The sequence below is a fragment of the Merops nubicus genome, unplaced genomic scaffold (genome assembly GCF_000691845.1).
Source record: "Merops nubicus isolate BGI_N331 unplaced genomic scaffold, ASM69184v1 scaffold6793, whole genome shotgun sequence".
Classification (NCBI taxonomy): domain Eukaryota; kingdom Metazoa; phylum Chordata; class Aves; order Coraciiformes; family Meropidae; genus Merops; species Merops nubicus.
In genome coordinates, this window is record NW_008596908.1 from 6,469 (window position 1) to 29,732 (window position 23,264).

General features: G+C 38.5%; 1 protein-coding gene across 1 annotated transcript in view; it reads left to right on the forward strand.

Moving 5' to 3' along the window:
* The window catches only part of LYPLAL1 (lysophospholipase-like 1), a gene marked incomplete at its 5' end in the record, with an annotated part of 23,996 nt that extends 2,700 nt beyond the window's left edge, over positions 1-21,296 (forward strand). Inside the window, 3 exons of the mRNA XM_008936532.1 lie at positions 7,785-7,954; positions 20,300-20,415; positions 21,039-21,296. Coding sequence (XP_008934780.1) covers positions 7,785-7,954; positions 20,300-20,415; positions 21,039-21,260 — 508 coding nt within the window. The remainder of the gene's footprint in view (positions 1-7,784; positions 7,955-20,299; positions 20,416-21,038) is intronic.
* Between the last annotated feature and the right edge of the window lie 1,968 nt (positions 21,297-23,264).

Here is a 23,264-nt window from a genome sequence, read left to right on the forward strand (position 1 = left end):
CTGCAGGTCAGGTCAGGAGTACCTCTTCATGTTTTTGGTGGGTATGATTCTACTGATAGATCTATAGATTTGGTCTTATATATTCTTCACCTGCATTAAATAGAGTTCTGAAAAGCAGTAGAACTCACATTTTTCAACAAAAACTTTGATTTTTTTTTTTTTTTTCCCCCTTTGTGGAGGATGGGTGGAGTTTATATTTACATTTTGTCTAGATTTTATCCAAGACACTGAAACATAATACTTAGTTTACTGCATCAGAGTTTCAGACCTGTTTTGATTCAAGAGTCAATATGTTTGAAAATTATTTTAGAAAACCAGCCAAGCATATAATCTAGAGAAATTCTAAAATGTGGTCGCTGGCTTTATTAGCATTGATTTCAGCAAACACTAGAAAGGATGCTTCCATTTCATTGGTAAAAGCAATAGAATGTTACTGAACTATATTATATAAAACTGGTTTTTTACTATTCTCTATAGGTCTATGTAAAAAGTTAATTTTTTAAAAAAAATATTTAATTTTCTTTAATTTTTATAATGTGCAGGGTGTGTATAAAGAATGATCACCAGATATCCCCTGGACAGATAGTGTTTGCAGGCTTTTGTCACACTCATCCCCCATTACTTTGGAAAATCCTCTTACTTTTGTTTGTTTCCTGAGTGAAAATAACAGAATGTAGGTAGTGCAATGTACTATTTAAAAGGAAAAACTTTGAAAATTTCTAAATAAAATTATGTTAAAAACGTGCTAAGATTAAAAAGGGAAAAATATGTGGATTTGAAGTCTCCATGTGATGTAGTGAAAGTAGTGACACCTGGATTTGGAATATTTTGGGAACTAAATGCATGTTACTGAGGCGTGCAAAATTTGCTTCACAAATGAATGTTTTTAGTCATAGAGAAGGTTTTTTCTCTAATGTAGGCAGCTGGGATACTTAGAGGAACAGCCTATTAAAACAAGTTCTGCATTCATTTTTAGCTTCATCTTTCAGGATCAGTGCTTCTCCACATAGATAAAACTTGTTAAACACAACAATACTGTTTCCTCCCCCTTGTAATGCTAATGTATATCTGTAATTACAGAAAAGAGCCTAAATTGTAGTACTAGCAGCTGATGCAATCCCTGCAGCCACGTCTACAGTAATAGTTTTAAAGGAAAGGGTTTCCTTTTTCCTTTTTTTTTATTTGGGTCAGGATGGCTACAGCTTTAAATACTGTTTCAGCTGCTGCAACTGTGACTTAAACATTCGGTTTCTATTGAGTTTCTAAATCAGAACTGAATACTACCCAATTTAACCTTCTTTTTTTAATAGAAAGTGATAGTTTAAATTGGCATTGCAGGAGCTAACGTGGTAAAGTTAAAACCATTTAGGCTCTACTTTTTTTAATAAGTATACCTTACCTTCTATAATTCCCTTTAAAAATCTAGGTCAAAGATTCTTTGCGTTGTCTAACATTCCATTCTGACAGCCCTTCTGTTTTGCAAGTCAGGAAGTAAACTATAAATACTACTTGGGGTATTTTGTGCATCTTTTTGACATTCACTCAACATACCTTTGAGTGGCCAAGAAGTCTCTGCAGACTTTGTCATATCATCTTTTTTTCCCCCCCGATTTATTCTAATTTCCCTAGTCTCTATGTATGTGGCTGGTAAGGACTGCTCAGCGTTCTATGGCCTGGTTCTCCATCCTTTCACTTAAGTTCACAACTTTGCTCAGCTCATGGGTGGAAATGAGTTTCATCTCATCGTAGTCCCCATTTAGCTATATTGCAAAACCACCAGACAGTTTGGCACCATTCAGCTACATTGGCAGCCTCTGCTGGTGAGAGGCCTAGGACTGGAAAAGCAGCAGGGGTACTGCAGGTCAGACTTGAGATGGATTGGCAGAGCTGTGTAGGGGAGCGTGCATGGTGCCTATCATACTATTTTTGGCTCAGGCAAATGTTATTAATCCTTCACTTTTGTAAGCCCTAACCTCATTCATAAATTTAACACAAATAAGTCTTTTTAGAGATGGAAGTCTGGGGGACAAATGGAAAGGGTTTTGCTGGGTATCATGGGGTGGTTCTTTCATCTCCTTCTGTAAGTAGAAATTTAACATATTCTGATTAATAATGATGGAAGCATCCTTGGATAAACTTCATATTTTCCTTTTTTATCTCCTCTTGTGTTAGGTGAGGAAAACATGGATATGCATACAAGTAATGCTTACATCATACAATACCGTGTGGAATGCAGTAAACACTTGTCAGAGGTACTTTAGTCATGCTTTGGGGAAGCAAAGCAGAGCACAATGGCCGTAATCTTGGTTTTCTGGTCCCTGTAACTACATCACACTCCTCAACATCCTTCTTGTTTTTCTTCTCTTGACCACTTTGCAGTACAGAAGAGTTGGAGACAGTGGGTTTTTTGTATGGCCCCTCCTGCAACCAGTTGTGGGGTTCTAAGTTGTCACTCTGTGCTACTGGTTTACAGCCTTTTCAGGGGTTTTGATGGTTAGCTAGTGTTCATCCAACATTCATCTTCCACAAGTTGGTCTTTCAAACCCTGTAATTGATAACTGACTCAGACTGGACCATGGTTTGCCTCTTGCCCCTTTCTTTCAGTGAATTCATGAAGCAGCCACTACTAACTTGTTGCTGAGGAACTCGCAGTGTGTAGAAAAGGTCATTTATGGTCTTTTCAACCATAATATTATTGCTGTTTCTGTGATGTGTACAAACTCCCACAATTTGCACCACTCGCCTCCAAAAAAAAAAAAAAAAAAAACCAACCAAACAAAAAAAAACCCCACACAACCCAGACCCAAACTAAACCAACAAACAGAAACAAAGAAACAAGCAAGTTTAGAATTTGATGTGGTATGTCAGCTTGTATTGCAGCTGCCTTTGTCTTGAATGAATGAGATTTGTCCTGAGTAACAAAGGCTGTCAGTATTGTATTTCTTCAGGTAACCACTGTACTAGCTGGGCTCTCGTTTCAGGCAGTATGCATCCAGAACAATTCCATCAAAAGCGTTTCCATGTGGTTGAGTGAACAGGCACAACCTGTTCTGAGGAACAGCTGAAATTACTCCTCCTGCAGATGACCCTTTTTTTTTTTTTTTTTTTAAATTAAATATACTTCCAAGTTTAAGCTTTTTGAATTTCTAGCCCATCTTATGCTATTTTATATGGATAGGTGGATTCTTTGCCTTTCCCACCTTTTCTTTTAAGCTTCACCTCCTGCTTCAAGCAGACTGTAGGAATTAAAAGCAGAATTATGAACTAGATTTTCTATTGTAGTGTACCAGTATCAGTTGTGAGATTATGCTAGGAGGGAATTTAGAACTGTGCAGTAATTTTGCTTTCTTTGGAAAAACCTGTCATTGGCTTGAAGAGATCCAAGACTTGCTTCTAGAATCACAGAATGTTTTGGGTTGGAAGGGACCTTTAAATATCATCTAGTCCAACCCTCCTGCAGTGAGCGGGAACATCTCCAACTATATCAGGTTGCCCAGAGCCCTGTCCATCTTAACCTTGAATGTTTCCAGGGATGGGGCATCTGCCAACATCTTACATGTTTTACCACCCTCGTTGTAAATTTCTTCCTTATCTAGTCTAAATCTCCCCTCTTTTAGTTTAAAACTACTACCACTTGTCCTATCACAATGGGCCCTGCTAAGTTTGTCCCCATCTTTCTTATAAGCCCCTTTTAAGTACTGAAATGCTGCAATAAGGTCTTCCCAGAGGTTTCTCTTCTTCAGGCTCAACAACTCCAACTCTCTCAGCCTGTCTTCACAGGAGAGGTGCTCCAGCACTCTCACTGGTTTTGTGGCCCTCCTCTGGACTGGTTTGTGGGTACATGTCTTGTGCTGAGGACTCTGGAGCTGGATGCAGCACACCAGGTGTTGTCTTGCCAGAGTAAAGTAGAACTTGAGCAGTCTGGCAGTGTGCTCTGTCCGTTTTTCTTGAAGGGATGCACAGTTCCAAAAGGCAATATTACAATGTCTGATGCAACTTTGACTCCTGACTGAGAAGAGGCGAGTTTGGGAAGGAAGCAAAAGTGAAGATTTCAAAACCTGTGATTTTTCTCTTCCTTTATTTGAGTCTTGAAGCCTAAGTTCACTATAAATTCCCAGTTCTGTCTGATATCTCAGGAAGTTCTGTCTGGAACTTCAAGAGAGCTGTAAGCCAGCACCAGTGACCTGGGGTTTATGTGACTGCATTAGCAGGGTGATCATAGTGCTGAGTGTGAGGGCAGTGATACAACTGTTCAACAGAAAAAAGACTTGGGGGGAAGAATATTTGCTGTTTACCAACATGCTGTCTGCCACTCTTACATTACTTATTAAGGCAGCTAGCAGTGCTAGCTTGTCTTTTAACTTAGAAAATTGGACAGGGACTTATTGAGTTAGAAATACCTGTAATTTTATGTTAATTGATATGCTAATAGCGTAATTTTGGATCTAGAATTTGGCATGTATTTTGATCTGAATTTGAACCTTGTGTAGCATCATTCAGTTGCTCTCTACTTCTGTTGAGATAATTTTGAACTATTTAGCACAATTCTAAATGTCATTAAGGATGGTCTAGAGTATAAAATCCATGCTTCAGGAAGGTGGATTAAGATGGTGTTAGTGCTTCGTGCTTTCATTAAATTTTCCTTGGTAGTACATAACTCACATTAGCAGAAGCTAACCTGTCATGAGTTTGGTTATGCACTCATGCAAATGTATGTGTGAGAAAATTGTAGATCAGTGGACATCCTTAAAAAATAAGACCTGTAAAGTAATCAGAAAACATGTTAACGAATAAACTTCATGGTATTGGGAAGCATCGTAAAGATTCTTTTCCTCAAGGTGCCTGCAGTCTTTAAATGCTTTTTGGTATTAGCAGTGTCTCCTCTACCTCTTGTTTTCTCTTTATTTTTAAATGTTGACAGTTCAATTTGTAGGAAACTGTTTCAAATGTCTCTTAACAGTGGGTACAAGTTTGGAAGCCGGGTATACCCAAAGAGAGGATTCAAAGAGAGACTAATGTTACAAGTTTTGATTAAACTTGGGAAAGCAAAAATCCAAACTTCAAGCTGACCATTTGGTCTGAGGCTGTCCTTAATTGACCACGCTGATCTTACCGGATGGAGTTTTCACTTCACCCTGTACTACTTTGGTTTTGTATATTTTAGGCCAGCCTCTTGTGTCACAGTAACATAGGGATTTTCTTTTTTTCTTTTGAGGTTTAATTGTATGAAAAAAATTTTGTGCTGTATTCTTGGAGCTGTAGAGATGGTTCTGTGCCAAACATATTTGTTTACCGTGGTAATGTCTGAGTTGCTGTGTGCCAGCTAATAAAGGGATTTATTTAAGGAACAAGGTGAATGACTAAAACAGATGTGCCAGTTGGGTGAACCATTAAAGAATCTTATTTTTCGGCTTTATGTAAAGGTTATTTTTAATGTATTTCTGAGAAATCAGTGGTTGCAAGAATATTTTTGAGACAGCTGAAAGGATCTTGTCTGCTTTGGGGTCTTTTCCTGTGGGTGTAAGAGACATTGGTCTTTGTCTTTGCAAATTCTTCAGTAGCATACAGCAGGTACACGTCCTGAGTTTTAATGTCTGATCAAGTATTATAATCTCATAGTGGATTTTGTCTTGTTTATAAATCAGATGATTTTGTCTTCCCGTTTTGGGGAAACCTGTTTTATTATTTCTGTGATGTAAATTTCTATCATGTAATAGAAATATATATCTTCATTCCATGGACATCCTGGGTCAACCTGCTGTAATAGTACTAAAACCTTACACGTAATTTCTCACACAAATATAAGGTACTCTAGTTTTACTAGAAAATGAAGCACTCTGGCTGCTAAACCAGGATTTATGTAAAAGTATTTGAGAGAGAAGCTAAAAGAATTAAAGAAATGCTTTTTTCCCAAGTACTTAGTCTGCTGGACATCACATCATCCAAGTGATTTCCAGAAACCCCACTGGTTCTGCTGTTGATGTTTTTGACTGAAATGTCTCATCTTAAATACTGAGTTTTGTGAGCTAGAGATTTGTAATCTTGTTTCTTGGGGGTATTGATCAGTACATTTGGGAAGAATCCTGGAGACAGTGGAAGTACAAAGAAGTTAAATAACAAGCAAGCAAACAAACAAAAGAAGGCATTTTAATAAGGATTTTTAAACTTGGCTTTAGCTTGTTGGGTGTACAAAGTATTTCCATTGAATTTCTTACAATGTAGGAGTTACATTTTTTAATAAAGTATGGGCTAACTTGAAAAAAAACCCTATTTGTTAATTCTAGTGTTTAATTGTATGGTTTGTTTTGAATTAAGGAAATGAGGGGCCACTTGAGGCACACGCTGTACTAAACTTGACCACATACTTGTGGTCAATTGAATAACAGTAGTTTCCAGGTACTTGTTCCTGAAGTTGTGCTTAAAGATGAAACAGTGTAGTCTCTCTGTCTCCACCTATCTGATGCTGCTTGTTGCCTCTTTCTTTATATTTGGCTTACCAGCTTCTGAGTCGTCAGCTTTATTATTTCATTTCTTTCATGTTTATGGCACCAGGCAGAAGAAATTCTGTCTTCTCTCATTTTTGACTTGTGTGACTTAGTCATGGAAATAGTGTACTGCCTCTTGCACACCCGTACTAGTGGCAGTATTGCTGGTTTAGAAATAGCCATTTACGTATGTGAGGCTTCTCTGGTATTAATAAAGGCAGGATTTGTTCCTTTGTTAAGAATAACTGAAATAGTGGCTTTCTTGATGTAGCTTAGTTGTGTTTTTGTTTAATCCTAGTACTGAAAAACATCCAGAGAGAGCACAGAGTCAGTGTTAGTGTTTTCAGTGGGTTCCCATCCAGACAAATTTATCAAGGGCTGTCTGTTCGTAGGCAATGATTGTAATCTGATCCGAGGTCATTTGAGCTTAAGTAGAAAGGAAAGATGTGCCCCCTGGATAAACATTGCAGCTAAGGATTTAAGGGGGCTTGGATTTGAAATGAAGCATCAATCTCATAGCAGTGTTTTTGGTATTATTAAACTGTAGAGCCATTGCAAGGCAACTGTAGAGTTATTAGAAGGGAATTAGATCACCTTTCTTGGGATTTCAGGACTCTATTCATCTTGTTTATTTAAAAATAAGGAAAAAGCTGCTTGGAATTGTAGCTTCCTTGATGTAGCTTTGGAGGTTTGGGCACTCTTGTGTCACGGAAGAGTATTGTCTCTAAATTGTCTGTGCACCAATCCAATAAGCACGTGGCATTTCTTTCAGTTATTTTTATAATATACTTGTGTCATTAAGGTGACGACAGCTGTATTACTTAAGAGAAAGAAAAACTGACTGAAGGGAGAAGTCTTTGTATGTAACTAGAGGTTCATAGTACCTCTCCTGCCAATTTTGGCAAAAATAAGACAAAAGATCCTGTGAAGTTAACTCCTGCAAAGCTGTCTTGTTGAGCAGCTACTTCAGTTTGTCGTGTTCCAAGGTGGATTTAACCCTAACTTAATTTAGCATTAAGAACCTCTCAACAAGAGTTAAGATTTTAAACATTTAACTGACCTGATCAGTTGTGACACGGAACTGACTGAAACTTGCATTTTTACATAGCTTCCAAATGCTGCCTTCATTCCTAACCATGTTTTGAATGCAAGGAAATGCAATAGTGAGTTAGACCTGAAAGAGGATCCTTCTCTCCTTTGCTGGAGAGCTACTGAATTGTTTTTATTTCTCACGTATGCTGAAGAATTTTGATCATATGCTTGGTTAATCATTTGTTTTCTTTCCTTCCACCACTCCAGGCCATATACACCTATGAAAGGAGCCCTTTCCACTGTGTGGTTTGACAGGTATAAGATCTCTAATGACTGTCCAGAACACATTGAAAGTATTGATTCTATGTGCCGGGGACTTACAGACCTGATCAATGATGAGATGAAAAATGGCATTGCAAAGAGTAGAATACTAATAGGTAAGAGAGACTTATTTTTAATGCGTTTAATGGCTTTTAACTGTTAAGAGATCATCTGCTTTGAATTTCCTCTATCCTGAAAGCTCATGGACATGCCTTCCAACTGGTGAACAGCCTCTTCAGCTGCTCAAGAATATTGAGTCATTACTTAAACCTGTAGCAGGTGAGGAATGTGGCTAATGGTAAGCAGGGCCCTCAAAAATGTAACCTAAAACGGTTTTTATTATAAGTAATAATTTGTAATTGCTATTTAAAATACAAAGTGGGCAATTATTTACCTTTAAAAGTGCATACTTCTACTATTGGCCATTTTCAAGGATGGAAAAGTATACTTGCACAAAATGCATTTTGGAGAGTGGAGACGTAGCATAGAAGTAATGATGAGCTTTTCCTTGGCTTTAATAATTTTGGGTTAATTGTTCTGCCAATGACCAGGCCCAGCAAAAATGATACAGCCAGCAAAAAGAGAAAACAATACACAGACTGTATTGTAGACACAAACGTTATGATATGAATGACCGCCGGGGGTACAAACAGGTCAACCAGCTGGTACATAATTGACGCCACCCCCAACGATCCCACAAAAGATGTGACTTGGCCCACAACAGGTAGTATAAACAGTGAACCAAGGTTTCCCAGAGTTGGTATGGGAAACAGCCAAACCAGCAAGTAAGATACATAAGAAAAAGGTGCCCACATGGCAACTCTCACCCAATCAGCCTGCATTTGCAAAGGCCTAAACAGACCAGGGCCCAGCTCCAGGGAGAGTCAGGAGGTCTGCCCTGAACCAGGAAGCTCTGGGGAGTGCACTCCACAGACAGACGCTCCTGACTCCCTGCCAGTGGTCCCAGCTTTTATCCCCAAGCAGACACCTGACCTTTGTCAGCTCAATGTGGGACCCCTGGGGCTCATTTCCCTTCTGGCTCTCCCTGCAGGGCCGGCCGCACCCTGGGGGGAAGCTATAAGGCAAACTCACCACCTTTTTATGAAGGGCTGTGGGAATCACCCATATGTCAACCTTAATTTGGGGCTTGGGGTTCAAACCCCAGCATTTCAGTTAATTCATGGGGAAAAATGTGCATATTACACATCACTAAAGATTAACACTTGATAACAGATGAAGTAATAGCTGTCGTAGTTCATATGTGTCTATCTTCCTGTCCTTCTTAGTTTCCACAGTGCTTCTGTGATATAGATAGTGGGGTATTAAGGCACAGGACTTGAAGGTAATGGAGTAGCCTTTATTGAAGAAAGAATGAGAATTCACAAGTACTTGGCTCCCTGTCCCATTCCTAGACCACAAACTCTTTCAGGTTGGGGAAAAAACTCTTTAATGTGGGAACTCAGAAATTTATGGCTGTGCCATGAGTCATGCCATCAAAATCCTGCATGGTGGAGCCACTTCCATTCAGCCTACATGTTTTCTTGTTCCAGCCCCATGTTGCTCTTTGAAGGCCTCTGTTTACTTTCTCTTTCTGGCTCATCGCCCTGGCTGCAGAATGCATTATTTTGGATTGTTGTCAGCACAGTCTTTTTGATCTGTCTTTCCTGTGTTATACCTGCTGGCTTGGAAACTGCTGAAGAAGCACAGGTGCTTTTCTGAAGTGAGCTGGGAGATGTTCTGTGTACAAATCCAACTTGATACTAGGCTTTTTTTCCTTTCACTGTAGCCTTCAAAATTAAACCCAGGAAAACTGTGGAGTATGAAAGTTCTTTTGCATGTCACAGGTAGCACAGGGACGTTTGTATGCATCAGTTGTTTCAGCCCATAGATTCTTTGAAAGTCCCTGTCTCTCTGTGTTTGCACTCATGTGGACATCAGAAATAATGATACTTTTCTCATTCTTGAGAGCTTCGATTTCAGGCTTCTAGAGTTAAGGCACTTTTTCCTTGCCTCTGTGACAGAGACTACATGCATGCATCCTCACACTTGAATCTAATACTAGTGCAATAAACAAAATCAGGAAGCCCTGAATTGAATTAGCTCAATTCAAAGTACAGAAGGGGACTTATATGAATGCATATTAAATTTGTTTGTGGAAGGTGAATCGTGGCTGCACAAGATTGTGTTCTTTCATGAAAACTTTGTGCCTTCTCCACACTGTTTTTGATGATTAACCAGTATGTGATGCAGTGGAATATGTAGCTCAGTGATCCTGTAATGTTTCTGTGCGTGAAGGTTGGGTTTATTGGGAGCTTGAGTCAGCCTAATGTGGCATTCGTAGTTGTTCTAAATGGGCAATTATTTGCACAAAGTCCCATCTTCTGGCATTGTTTCTTACAGAATATGAGGAATTCTGTAAAGGCACTTGGCAGCTTTATAACATTTTTAATCAAAAGAGAATATCAGGCCGAGGTTTGGTAATGATGTGTGGTCAGCATGTCTGCATCAAGCTGTAATGTCCACTGGAAAAGGAGAAACGTATGGTCTGAAATTTTTAGGAGTTTGGGAGAGGCTGGTGGAGATAATGGAAGATACGGTCATTTGGTATGATCAAAGGGTGGAGTCCTGTCAGATTTTTTTAAGATTTGTCTTTGAAAAAGTCAGGAACATCCGTCTGGTACAAGAATAGGAGGCTTGAGTTAACAGGTGAGGAGCAGACAGTGGATTTGGTACCATGGAGTTGGAGGAGGCAGCCGTCTTGAGGTAGAGGGAAAAATAAGCCAATTCTTTCAGAAGAAGCTGTGGTGACTATTTCTGCAGTGCATTCAGTGGTGTTGACTCATGGTAGAGAGTAGAGATCCATAATGAGGATACTGGTATGCATTTTATTATGGAAAGCAGAGACAAAATAGTTGAGAGAAGAGACTGGAGCACTTAGGAGTTTGCGAAGAGCAGTGGGGGCCTTTCCAGGTAGGTCACAGAAGACAAGAGAGCAGAGCAGTTGCATGAAGAGTTAATTACAGGGAATGAAATAGTTGTTAAAGGGTTAAGAAAAACTAGGTTGTGGGACTGTCTGTTTTGTAATGAGTGGGAGTTTTAATGAGTGGAAAGAAAACCAAATGAGCATGAGGAGGGTAACAAGATTGAAGGTTATGGTTTTATATGGAATAGCAAGCTAGAAATTACAGGCTGAGGATGAGTGTCAGATATTGTTAGATGAGGGCAAGCGAGGTGTTAGGCAAGCAGGAAGGTGGGTAGCTGCTGACAGCTCAGAGGTGTGGGATAAGAAGGCAAGATCTGAGGGGGCACTGTGCAAAGGAGAGTGAGTGGGAAGAGAAGGGAAGCAGGAGCAGGCTCTCAAGCAGTGGAAAATGACAAGCTGAGCACCTGGTGTTCTGGGGGATGATTCTCTTTCTGGAACCGATCAAACTTTCCACAAGGTTCAAGACTGGGTACAGTAAGATCATTTGTTCTAAGAAATTATATCCTGCACCATTTGTTTCAGTAGCACAGTTAGCTCTGAAATCTTCAGGTGGCTGTTCGTGGCAGAACTCTAAAGCTGAGGATAGAGTCCAGGTTGTGTGATGCTACTCTTCTTTTTCTATAGCAAGAAAAAATATTAATGCAGCCTTGTTTTTAACAGCTGCTTTATGGGTCTACTTCTAAAGAATTAAATTACTTAATTTACTGGAGGTAAATCAAGTCTTGCTACTAAAACCTCCAAATCAACTGAGTGTAACAACCAGCACATAGTAGTACACGACTCATCTACTCATTCCTGTTTCCTGACAGCTTAATGAGTTGCTTTCCTATTAATACAGTAGTCTCTGGAAGGATGTCTACCTTGACGAACCAGAAATCGTACTTCCTCTGACCTTTGAAGAGGAGGGAAGGGAGACTGACTGCAATACATAATTATGCAAAAATAATTTTATCACCCCCAGAACTTGATAATGAAAGTCACTCTTTAGCCAGGCATTCTTGTTGAGTTACTCTTACTGGTCTTCTTGGCTAAAGCACTTGCAAATAATCCTGTAAGTAGGTTTTCATTGACTCTGAAGATAGGAGGATGATAAAATCATTCAAATTCTGACATTTGGAGCTTTGTAGTATCCTTTCTTAAAACTGCATGTATTCCTCCTTTATAAATGCCTGAATTCATTGCTATATCAGCTAAACAAGAGAATTACCACAATTGGAAATGAGAGACGGTAGCTTCTTTTTCTATTTAAAGCCAAGCTGGTTTTTCAGGTGATGGTGGATTTGCTTTGTTTTGTTTTCTTGTGTTTGTTTTGTTGTTTTTTTAACTGCTTTCATGGTGATAGTGTGCTGTAAAATAACTCCACTTCGTTGAAATCTTTGACAATTTCTACCAGCCTTATTCAAGAATGTGTTAATATGTTAGAGGCTCTTGAAAGAAATGGCCACTTCACATTTGGAGCATTCTGATAGTGCTCACTTTAGTCAACTACACTTGCAGTGAAAGGCAGCCTTTTTGTTGTCTTTTTTTTTGTTTTTAATTGAGTGCTGCTTTCATACTTTTACAGGTCGCTTTTTCTGAAGTGCAGAAAAGCTGATCCAAGCATGTTGGTCTCTGCCACCTGTAGTCACTTGTGTAAGCAGCCAGTGAAAATAAACTTTCCATAACAGTCCTGTAGATTTGACTCTATGCCAAAACACACATGCATGATTCCTGACCCCTTGTACTGTAACAATAACACAAGACACACAACCACTTTTTGTTTATTGCTAGACTTTTTACATAGCTACTGAACCATGGTGGAAGTAACATGAAAGTTCTGTGCTGCTTATAAATATTAGCATTTCCATCTCTCCCAGTGTGTGTGAGGATGGGATGGGGAGGAAGTATCTTGGCTTTGATATCGCAGAGAAAGAGGATTCTGTAAATATGGGAAGATAAAAGGAACAATAAATTGTTAAAATGTTGGGCAAACTACCTCATCTACAATCTTGGTATTTTACATCTTTGGCTTCTAAGCCTTTTGCTGTCATTCATCCTAACTTGTATCTTCTGTCATTATTAGGAAAATGTCTTTCATTTAGAGACACTTACTGTCTTGATCTCACAGAATAAATTCCTGATTTGATACTGCCATTCGTCACTGCAATTCAAATACTCTTTCTATATCACCCATTAGGTGATTTGTGGTTTGTCTAAATTATGCTTGTGAGAAGCTGGGCTTGGAGCAGTACTGTTAGTCCATCTCCCTCACAACATCAGCAAATATTTCATTAGTTTTTAGTGCACCAGTGTAAATCCGCATGGTGTTTCTTCTTCAGGGGAGCTATTTGCTCCTCTTGTTTGTATGCACCTGAACCTTTTGGTTCTCTACTATTCTTTTTACTTCTTGGTGTGCAAGCAAGAGACATTAACAAATGAATGTCTGTTTGCTTCGTAAATCGTTCAGTAGGAGGTACAAATGCTAATAATTTTAGCTAGAGAGTAGGATCCACCACTTGTTGCTTTATTTCCCGGGTATTAACTGTGTCCATCATGAGAAACAACGTCTTTGAGAGGTGGCACGTTCTCGCTTTTGATCTGCATGATGAATGACAGGCTTGGTAAATGATAGTGAAGATTAGGAGTAAATAAGGGTCACAACAGTAAAAGGAAAAATAATGCAACCCTGGTATTGTCATTGCATATTATCAGCACATAATGGCTTTGGGAAGAGAAGAATTAAAGTGAATTGAATGCTAATCTCAGCCGTAGTAGAAACTCTGTTGAAAACGTATGCTTGCTTGTCTTTAATAAATGCCCGAGTTCAGTGCAAAATTAAATGCATGGATGGGCTTTTAGAATGTTTGAGGAGTCATGTGTAGACGTGCCACAGGGTGCACAGTAACCTGTACTTTCTTCACAGTCATGCCTACCTAGGGTCATAGAAGAGTGAGGCTTAACAATATTGGCTAGTCCATCTTCATGTGCCAGTGCTGGTTCAGCTCTACTTCGGCAAATCCTTATCATTGCTTTTTTGTCTTCTAAAAGATCTCCCTTAATGGAAGGTTCACAGCTTTCCAAGACAACCTGTTTCTGTGTTTCACTATTCTTCACTTTAGAAAGCATATTTTCTAATTTCTTTATTCCATGAGCTTGAAGAACAGGCTGTTCTCTTCCTTTTTTTTGATGTTGTGCAGTTATGCTGACTGTAAAAATGACAGGTAAATGTTGCAGCAGCACTGTGGTGTCATCCTCAGAAACAACCAAAAAAACACACTAGGTAAATAAAGCAAGTCGTAGATTTGATAGAGTAACATCTCATTTTAGTAAAAATTGATTTGAGACTTTTTGTGGATTTTGCTTTCCTTCTACTGCTAAAAATTACAATTCCATAAAATTGTAACTGTTTCTGATTTTACTGTGAATTAATACATTATAAACTATTGTACACTTATTTTTACGAGAACCATGGTAAAACTTGTACCACTTAAATATGCATTTCAAAATGTGTTTTGGCTGGTGGGAAAGCTGGATAGCAAATTGATTCATGTTCATAACAAGAGGAAGTGGCTGAGCCAGAAAAGGGAAGTTGCCTTTTTTCTTGGAATGACTGTCAGTTACTGAGTAACAAACAGGATAAAAAGGCTGTCAAAGGTGGAAACTATTCATTGAAGTTCTGCTAGTGTCTAAGGTAAGTTCTTAGTGAAGTTTCATGAACAGATTAAAAGGAGAAAATCACTGCTGTGAGGAAGCTTGAGACAAAGTACATGGTTGAGCATTTAAACAAGAGCAGTGTTCAGGGAGTTCTGTGGAGAAGAGAATTTGCTGTTCCACTGATATCTGTATTCTTTGCTAATACTCGTATGAATGCTGGTAAATGTACATGATACTTCCATTCATGGATGAAAAAGGAAGGTCAGGTCAAAAAGTCAGGTCCTTTGCAGGTGATGTATAGGACAAGGTTTTGCTGATACCATTAATAGAAGGTAAATCACAAAGTCCCTAGGGAGAGCAGAAAGTAAACTGAAATGTAGCTTTAGGGAAAAAATCCTGATAACAGACTGATTAGAGTAACTCTTCAGTTGAAATATCTGAAGAAAGGAGAAAGTGAGAATGAAGGATGCTGGGAGAATGGAAAGAAAGTGAGGCAAGAGTATGTAATATATTGTAGTGATAACAGAACGGGCAAAGACAATTTCTGACTTTGTGTGGCCTTGTACAACAGAAGAGGGTATGCGTCTCTCTTTGTACTGTGTTGGCACAGACACTGTATGCTGTAGCATTCATCTCTTGCCACTTTGTTACTGAAGTTGTACTGACAAATTTGAAGAACTACAGGGAAGATGAAGAACCACTACTAGAGAGAAACTAGAGAAGACATAATGGGTAAAATAAACACCTCAAAACCCACCCCTACGACCAAGCCGGAATCTTTCTCTCATCAAAGTCTGGGGCTTAGCTTCTTCTCTTCTTCTTTTGGTTCTATGCGGTAATGAAGCAGTTTCTACCTCTGCCACTCAAATTCATGCAAGAAGAGCTCGAAGTCTGTCTCTGCAAGGAGCAGATCTGTACTCAATATGGGTGGCAGAATTCATACACTAAATATGATTAATAACAGAAATTTGTTTCCTATGGCTGTGATTTCTAATGTAGTAAACAGCAAGTTTGTTCACATTTTAAAATTATACTAGAAATACCAAAAAGTGATCTGGTTTGCTGTTTCCTAATTCCATAATCATGATCTTTAACAAACTAAGGCATTTTACAATTAGATCTATGTGGCTTGGGAAGCAATTGGCAATGTCCAGCTTGTGTTTGTTAGAGATGCTTTTCCTGTAAAGGAAGTCACAGATTCATGGAATCATTCTGGTTGGAAAAGACCTTTAATATCATTGAGTCCAACCTTAAACCTAACACTACCAAGTCCACCACTAAACCACATCCCTAAGCACCTCATCTACATGTCTTAAATACCTCCAGGGATGGTGACTTCACCACTTCCCTGGGTAACCTGTTCCAATGCTTGACAACCCTTGCGGTGAAGAAGCTTGTCCTAATATCCAATCTAAACCTGCCTTGGCACCATTTTAAGCCATTTCCTCTTGTCCTATATCATTTGTTACTTGGGAGAAGAGACTAACCCCCACCTTGCTACAGCCTCCTTTCAGGTAGTACAGAGGGTGATAGGGCAACCCTGAGCTTCCTTTTGTGCAAGCTAAACAACCCCAGTTTCCTCAACTGCTCCTCATAAGACTTGTTCTTTAGGCCTTTCACCAGCTTCATTGTCCTTTGGACACACTCTAGCACCTCATAAAACCTAAAAGAGCTTTCTGAACTCAGGAATAGGTCATTGCAGGCACTGAAGTGGATGGAGCATGGGGAAGAAGGCAGTTTTTTTAGCATTCTCATGTGTCCAGGACATATGAGAGAGAGAGAGAGAGAAGCATAAACTAAATAAAGAAACCTTTGTGAGATAATGAAGTTAGTAATTTTCTGAGATACAAATGCAAACATTGTTGGGCCAAAGAAAAAGAAATTAATAAAGCTGAAGTTTGACAGCAGGTAAACGTTTGGTTTCCTGAACTCCGTGTAATATTGAAGTGTCATCGTGGAGCAAGTTATCATTTCAGATACAAATGAGGAGTGAATTAATATAAATCAAGAACTTCAGCAGAAGTTAGCTCAAGGTTTTATACAATCTCTTTGATATTTGAAAGGCTCCTGAGGCCATTTACAAGCTCTGAGAAGGCTTCATCATTGAAAAATGGCAGCTACGATGAAGGCTTCTGTTATATTCAAGCACAAATAAATACATAGGATAAATTCAGTCTCTATTCACTCTGTTATGTCATTGTGTGGCTGGGGTTACCTTAACATAGTTACAGATGATATTCCATAAACCATGGTTTGATTTTAGTGAAGTATCGCACGGGAGGTTCCTTCTGACTCAAATTCTTTAATTTGTAAGTGTGATGACCCTGTGATTTAAGCAGATCTTTAGCTAGCAAAGCAAGTTACAAGCGGTTTTCTTCTTGCTGCAAAGGGATATTGCATAGAAGTCAGCACTACAGAGAAGTAGATTTGCAGTCATAAATGTGTACTTGAGTAAAGTTTCTTTGAACTAAAAGAAAGCTGCTTTACTTAATTGAGTCTGGTTTGTATGTACTTACCTTTTAACCTGTGCATAAACCTCCTTTGTAAGACAATAAAGGTAATGCAGATAGTTAGATGCTTGCCTGAGTTGGTATCCTGAGCATTGCAGAACCAACACTTTTTGACTGTTATGAAGCTTTAATTACATGTCTCTTAAGCATAGATACGAAGGAAAGAAGGAAAATTACTGTACTTTTTGGCAAATCCTGAACTTCTCTGCACACTCTTTGTACTTCTTGGAAGTTGATTGGTCTCAAGTAAGGGGCTTGCTGTGTTTTCTCCATCTAAGGGGGAAATGTTGCCATGTCATTTTTGATCTTAACACTCATGACAATCAGCTTAGCAATGCTGTGAGGTTTATGCATTCTTTGTGCTAAGATCATTGGTGTGCATAAGCACACTTATACTTTTGAGTTTTGCATATATTCTGTCACTTCATACATTTTTTGTATAATACCTCTACCTGCCTCTAATTTTTTAATTAATCCAGAATTTGAATTCTTATAAAAATTCTTGACTGAGCATGCCTTTTAAATGTTATGTCAAATTTACACTTATATGGAAATAGTTCTTGCAATTGAGAAAAAATTATTTCCAATTACAAATGCTGCTTCAAATTGTTTCTGAAGCATTTGCTATATGGCATTTACTCAGGAATTGTCGTGGTATCAAGTGATAGAATTCAGGTTTTCCCCTGGAAAACTAAATGCAAAGAGCTAGTCCTTTGTATTACATTTTCTCATAGTAGTACGAGCCACATAAAAGAACCATTACCTAATATTCTTCTAAACAGAAGGTGACTGCATTGTCAAAGACTGCTGGTGAGTAATTGCAGATAGTGTTGCCAGATTGTGACTAACTGGGTACAAAATTTTAGATTAAATCATTTACAAACTAGTAATGAGTTTTCAATGCAGCTTTTTTCCTCTATTCTAAAATACTTAAAATTAACTTCATTTTATATGTGAACAAAGTATATCTGTATTTATTTGTAAGCAAATGAAAAATGATCTCTTAGAGTATAAGCGCTGGCTTTTGGGTTTGGGGTTGACAGCACCATTAAGAATGATCAAAAGGAAATAAAGAAATAAATTTTCATATTCCACAAAAGAGAACATAAGAAATTTCAGCACAAGATGTTGTTGCTTTCGTAATAACTTTTCGTAGCTGTTGTACTTGATACACTTTCTCAGAAGGCTGCATTTTAATCTGTGAATGTGGGCTTCCATGGTGTTGAGTTTTTGTGATTACTATATGACAGTTGTGCAGTGTGGTTTGTTTCATTGTAGGATTCATTTACATGTGACAAGAGAGCACGTCTGGAAGGAAGTAGCGATGCAGATTAAAGACTTGCTGTAGTATTTTCAATATTTTTATTTTTGTGAGGACAAGTTTATTGGAAATCTCAGGCGTTGGGGATTGTGTGAGTTTTTGAGGTGTGCTCTGAACTTGTTTACCCACATTCATTCCTTTTCCTCAGCTACCTTTGTTTTCTGAACTGCCATTGGACAGGTGACATACGACATCTTAACTTTGAACTGGTTAAAGATTGATTCACAGGGTTAATAGCAGGCCCTGGCTTTATTTACCACAGATAAATATCAAGGTGTTATCAACCCCAGGGAGCATAGCTGGGGGGTCCCAGGTATATCACCTAGTTTGAGAATACAACTTTTTTAGCTGTTTTAAGGAGTGTGGAGGAAGGAAAGCAAGGCTTTGGTCTTCTACATTGTGTGGTCTAGCCCTTTCTCCCTAAGATCCAAGTTCTCCAAGTCAGGAGCCTGCAGTTACTGCTGGTGGCTGTAATTGTCCCTTAATACTACAAGGTGACAATAAGTAGAAAGGAGAATCAGAAATTCAGTAGAAATTCTGATCAGAAACTCATCAGAAATCAAAAAATAATGTGGGGGAGAAAGAAAGAGGAACACTTCATATCTGGATAAATCTGTTGTTTTCAGGAAAGCTTCCTACGCAAATCCAGCCAAATCATCCTCCAGTCACAACATGGGATGGAGCATGAGCTAGAAGGGCCTCAGGTTTGCTGGGACTTGCAGATAAACGTGCTGAAGAGGATTCCCCATTAGGAACAGTCTCACTATGGCCCAGCTAATATTTATGAAGGGCAGTGTTTTCTGCCTCTGAGCTTCTGTGCACCAGAGGTTTCTTGTGTGGTCCCAAGATCCAGTGAAGTACCAAGGTTGCAGGGTGTCATCGGGCTTGGTTTCAGTGCTGCAGGGGCACTGCTCCCTGGCTGGTTTTTCTTTAGCATCCCTGTCAAACTTCTGTGTAGCACAGAAGTCAAACCCAGAGGACTTAGGCAGCCCTTGCAAAAGAGCCGTTCCCATTCTGGAGTCTCATTTTCATCACTTGAAAAGCATAACAAGCTGACATGGTTTGGTATTTTGCCTACTATTTTTACATCTCTTCTTCAGTCCCTAATTTCATATGTCTGGTGTAAAAAGTTCTGGGCACAGAGTTTTGCAACTTATTAATGCCAGTTAACTACCTGGCACAAACCAATTGTCACCAGTACCCTGGATGCTAATGCCACACTAAGTAGAGCTGCAGTCATAACCTTTCTGTTAGTTGCTATCTCTGCTAGAAGACATTTCAGCAGCTGTTCTTCACCCAAGTCATTATCTGGAAACAGTAGATGTAACAGCCTACGTACTGTGTCCTAGTGAAGTAATGCAGTAGTCTGGATTTCTTTCCTAGTGAATAAGCATTTGTCATATAAAAATAATCTCTGAGGAATTATCTCGCATAAGGAATTAGTGCAGCTGAAGAGACATGTGGAACACAGCCATTAATTTGAAAGTCTTGTTAGAGCTCATGTGGGGTACATTGCAATTTTTCCATATTTGTTATATATCCTAACATGTAACAACAAAAAAGCCCCACAACCTCTGTATCCTAGTCTAATGTGGTGACTGCTCATTGATTGTGTACAATAGTGCTGCAGATCTTTCTTGTGTGGGTGCTGCTAGCCTGGGGTGAAAAATAAGTTGAATAAAAAAGCAGTGAGAATTACCTGTTCATAGAGTTCTGCTTTATTAATGTCAGAGAATACAAGGCCACAGTATTCAACTACCTGGTACAGACCATACACAAATAGCTTCTGACATAACAACATTTTGGCTGTTTCTTTTTTTATTGTTATTATTTTAGCTGTCCACCTTCTTAACTGAATCATGCTTTAAGGTCATTGTAACCATTGTGTTACTCAAGATGGTTTTTGATTGCATTGTGTATAAATGAAACAAGTCTGAAAATAAAAATAAATTAGAGACTGGGTTACAAAAACATATTGCAAAACCTAATTTTTGATTCTTTTGTTGCATCCTAGGAGGCTTTTCAATGGGAGGTGGAATGGCAATGCATCTGGCATATAGGTTTCATCAAGATCTGGCAGGAGTCTTCGCTTTGTCTAGCTTTCTTAATAAAGACTCTGCTGTTTACCAGGTGAGTGTGTGGTAGACTTTATAGAAAAACTACTTAACTGTCATGTTTTTCTTCTAGTTAAAATTGTGTAGTATATTTATTCATCTGAGGCAATTGATTAGTTTTCTGAACTCATGACATTTCCTGGAGATAGATAAGCAGACTATTGGGGAAGTGAGGCTTTAAAGCTCTCTTTACATGGCGCTTTGTTGCTTTTTTGCACATACAATACCATTATTTTATTCAAAGTAAGTCAAAATAGAAGGCAGATTAACAAATTAAATATTTTGCAAGTTGTCCTTAGTTGTTAGAACCCCTGTAAATGTAACTGTTCTTTGAAAATTTGGGTTGAATTATGATACTCCTGGGCTCCATCTGCTGTCATAAATTTTTTCTATTTCTCTTATTTGGAGAGGGGTCTAGACCTTAAAGTAAACCCTATCATTTCTCAAGAGTTAGCACACTGGAATTTGAAGTGAATTTTTTTCTCAATGTTTCCCTCTTTGCTTTTGTAGAGATGGTACAATATGACCAGTAAAATACAGGTTAATGTATGAAATGCTCTGTGAATTGTCACCATGTGTTTGTAACTGTTCTTCTAAAATTTTTAGTGATGTGTCTGACAGTGTTTCTTCTCCATGTAGGCTTTGAAAGGAAACAAAAGTGTTCTTCCAGAATTATTTCAGTGTCATGGGACTGCCGATGAACTAGTTCTGTACTCATGGGGTGAAGAGACCAACAAGATGCTAAAGTCACTGGGAGTATCAACATCACTTCACACTTTTCCGAACCTTAATCATGAATTAAGCAGAACTGAAATAGAAGAGCTGAAAACCTGGATTGTAAAGAAATTACCTGTTGAATGAGGAAAGACAAACAAATAAAAGAAGATGCAGCTTTCATATACTTTCTGGTTTTTGTGGTTTTAAGATTCTGTATGGCAGGTATATGGGTGTCCCTTGTATGTTGGATAAGCACAGCTTCAGGCAGGCACTGTTGTATTCCATCAAATTCATGTAAGTGGTGAAATGATGGTTCTGACCATTAACACTCATTTTATCATATGGGTTTCTTCTTTTAGGTTTTTAAATACAATCCATGTGAGTCTATGGAAAATAAGACAGATAATATTAAAACCTTTCTTAAATGCTTTTGGAATACAGTTTTGAATACTTATCTGAATTTCCCAGATAGCCTTTTTTTGTGCATGTGTTCTAAGACAGAAAAATATACAGTGGTACAGTTTTCTTTCTGATGGCTTTACAGCAGTAAAAGGCCAATTGCTACTTTTACTTGTAGAAATACGTGCATATATTCAAGTTAATTCACTGAGAGGAACTGTATTAGTTTCAGATGGATCCTCAGCATGTAAGAACAAACCTTCATCAAAGCAGAGTTGTGTGTCACCTCACAAAATAACCGAGGTTTGTGTGGTATTTTTAAAAGACATAAGTAGCTATATCTAGCTATATTGCAGGCTCTTGTTTTTACCCATTCTCATTGTTTTGTTACTCAGAGACCTAGCTTTATGCAAGCTGCTTGAGCTCCATGTGGCTTATAGTGTAAGTTTAAAAAAAAAAGTGCTATGATGATTAAGATCTATCCTGGTTTTGAAGAAATCATTCTTTGGGCACTGATCCTGTAGAAACTTATTTTTGCCAACAGTTTTATTTTGGCTTGCAAGTTCACATTTTAAATTAAAAGATGAGGATACTTGACTCCTCCACAAATATTTAGGAGTTGTAAATAATGATCGTGATAGAAAGAAAACGTTTATCCTGTTGTTTTCCTGGTGGATGATTCATTTCTTGTCAGTTTGATAAATTAACTCGAAGTATAAATATCTTTTCTTATGTAATTTTAATGCTTTTTTAATTTTCGCCCCCTCTGTCCCGTTTTCTCCTTCCCAAATTCAGTAATTTTATTATCATGACAAGGTATTCAGCCATTTGCCAAAGTCAGTATATCCAAATCTCTTGCTTCATCTTGTCTTTCCCCCTTTTCTGCAGAGTGGATCTGGGACACTGCTGTTTGCTCTGTCACACCAGCTCGCTGCCAGTGCTGGCTGTGGCTCCAAAAGTGTCGGCCAGCTCCAGGGGACTAAGTTTTGTTCGAATCCTCTTGCACTGAGACCTAAGCCAGCTTTTACCTATCTTGAAGAATAAGGAAAGGGGGAAAAAAAGGCACTGTTCAAATACAAGGCATGTAATTGGCAGTAGCAAGTAACAACTTCCTGCTGCTAAAAGTATTTTGCCTTATTTCATTTTGCTAGCATTAGCAAGTCGGCAGTCTGTTCTGAAAAACAGGATTTTAAATGGCACATGAAAACTCAGCTATTTGAAACAGTAACTGAGCAGCACTTTCCTGGTGCCCTCGGCTTCCTAATTACTACAAATTAATTTGAAACAGACGTGTTCAGAGGCAGCTGAGCTAACATTGCCTTGGCCCAACTCTAATTACAACCCTTGATAAGTGAAGCTGTAGCATTTTAGCAATAATACATCATTTTGAGTTTTGCACCATTTTCTGCTCTTCCTGCAATTCCTATCAGGAGGCTGTTTGAACCACTAATGCAAAGTAGTAATTCATTTTGGTGACAAGTGCATTCAGATGGGAAAGTGGTGGGCTCCTGGCAAGGTGGCTTTTAACAAGGTCGGAGAACAGCCCAAAACACTTGAAATAAGATTATGGAGGGAATAGATATTATTACTGAGCCAAACTCAGTTCTTTTGATTGTTTTTGCAGTCTCAATAATTGCAAATGCAGTGGATGCAGAGTTTGGTGTTGTTCTGATACAGCCTGAGAAGCAATTACAAAGGTCTGCATTTCATAACCTTCTTAGAAAACAGTCCCCAGTTTGTGTCTGTTTT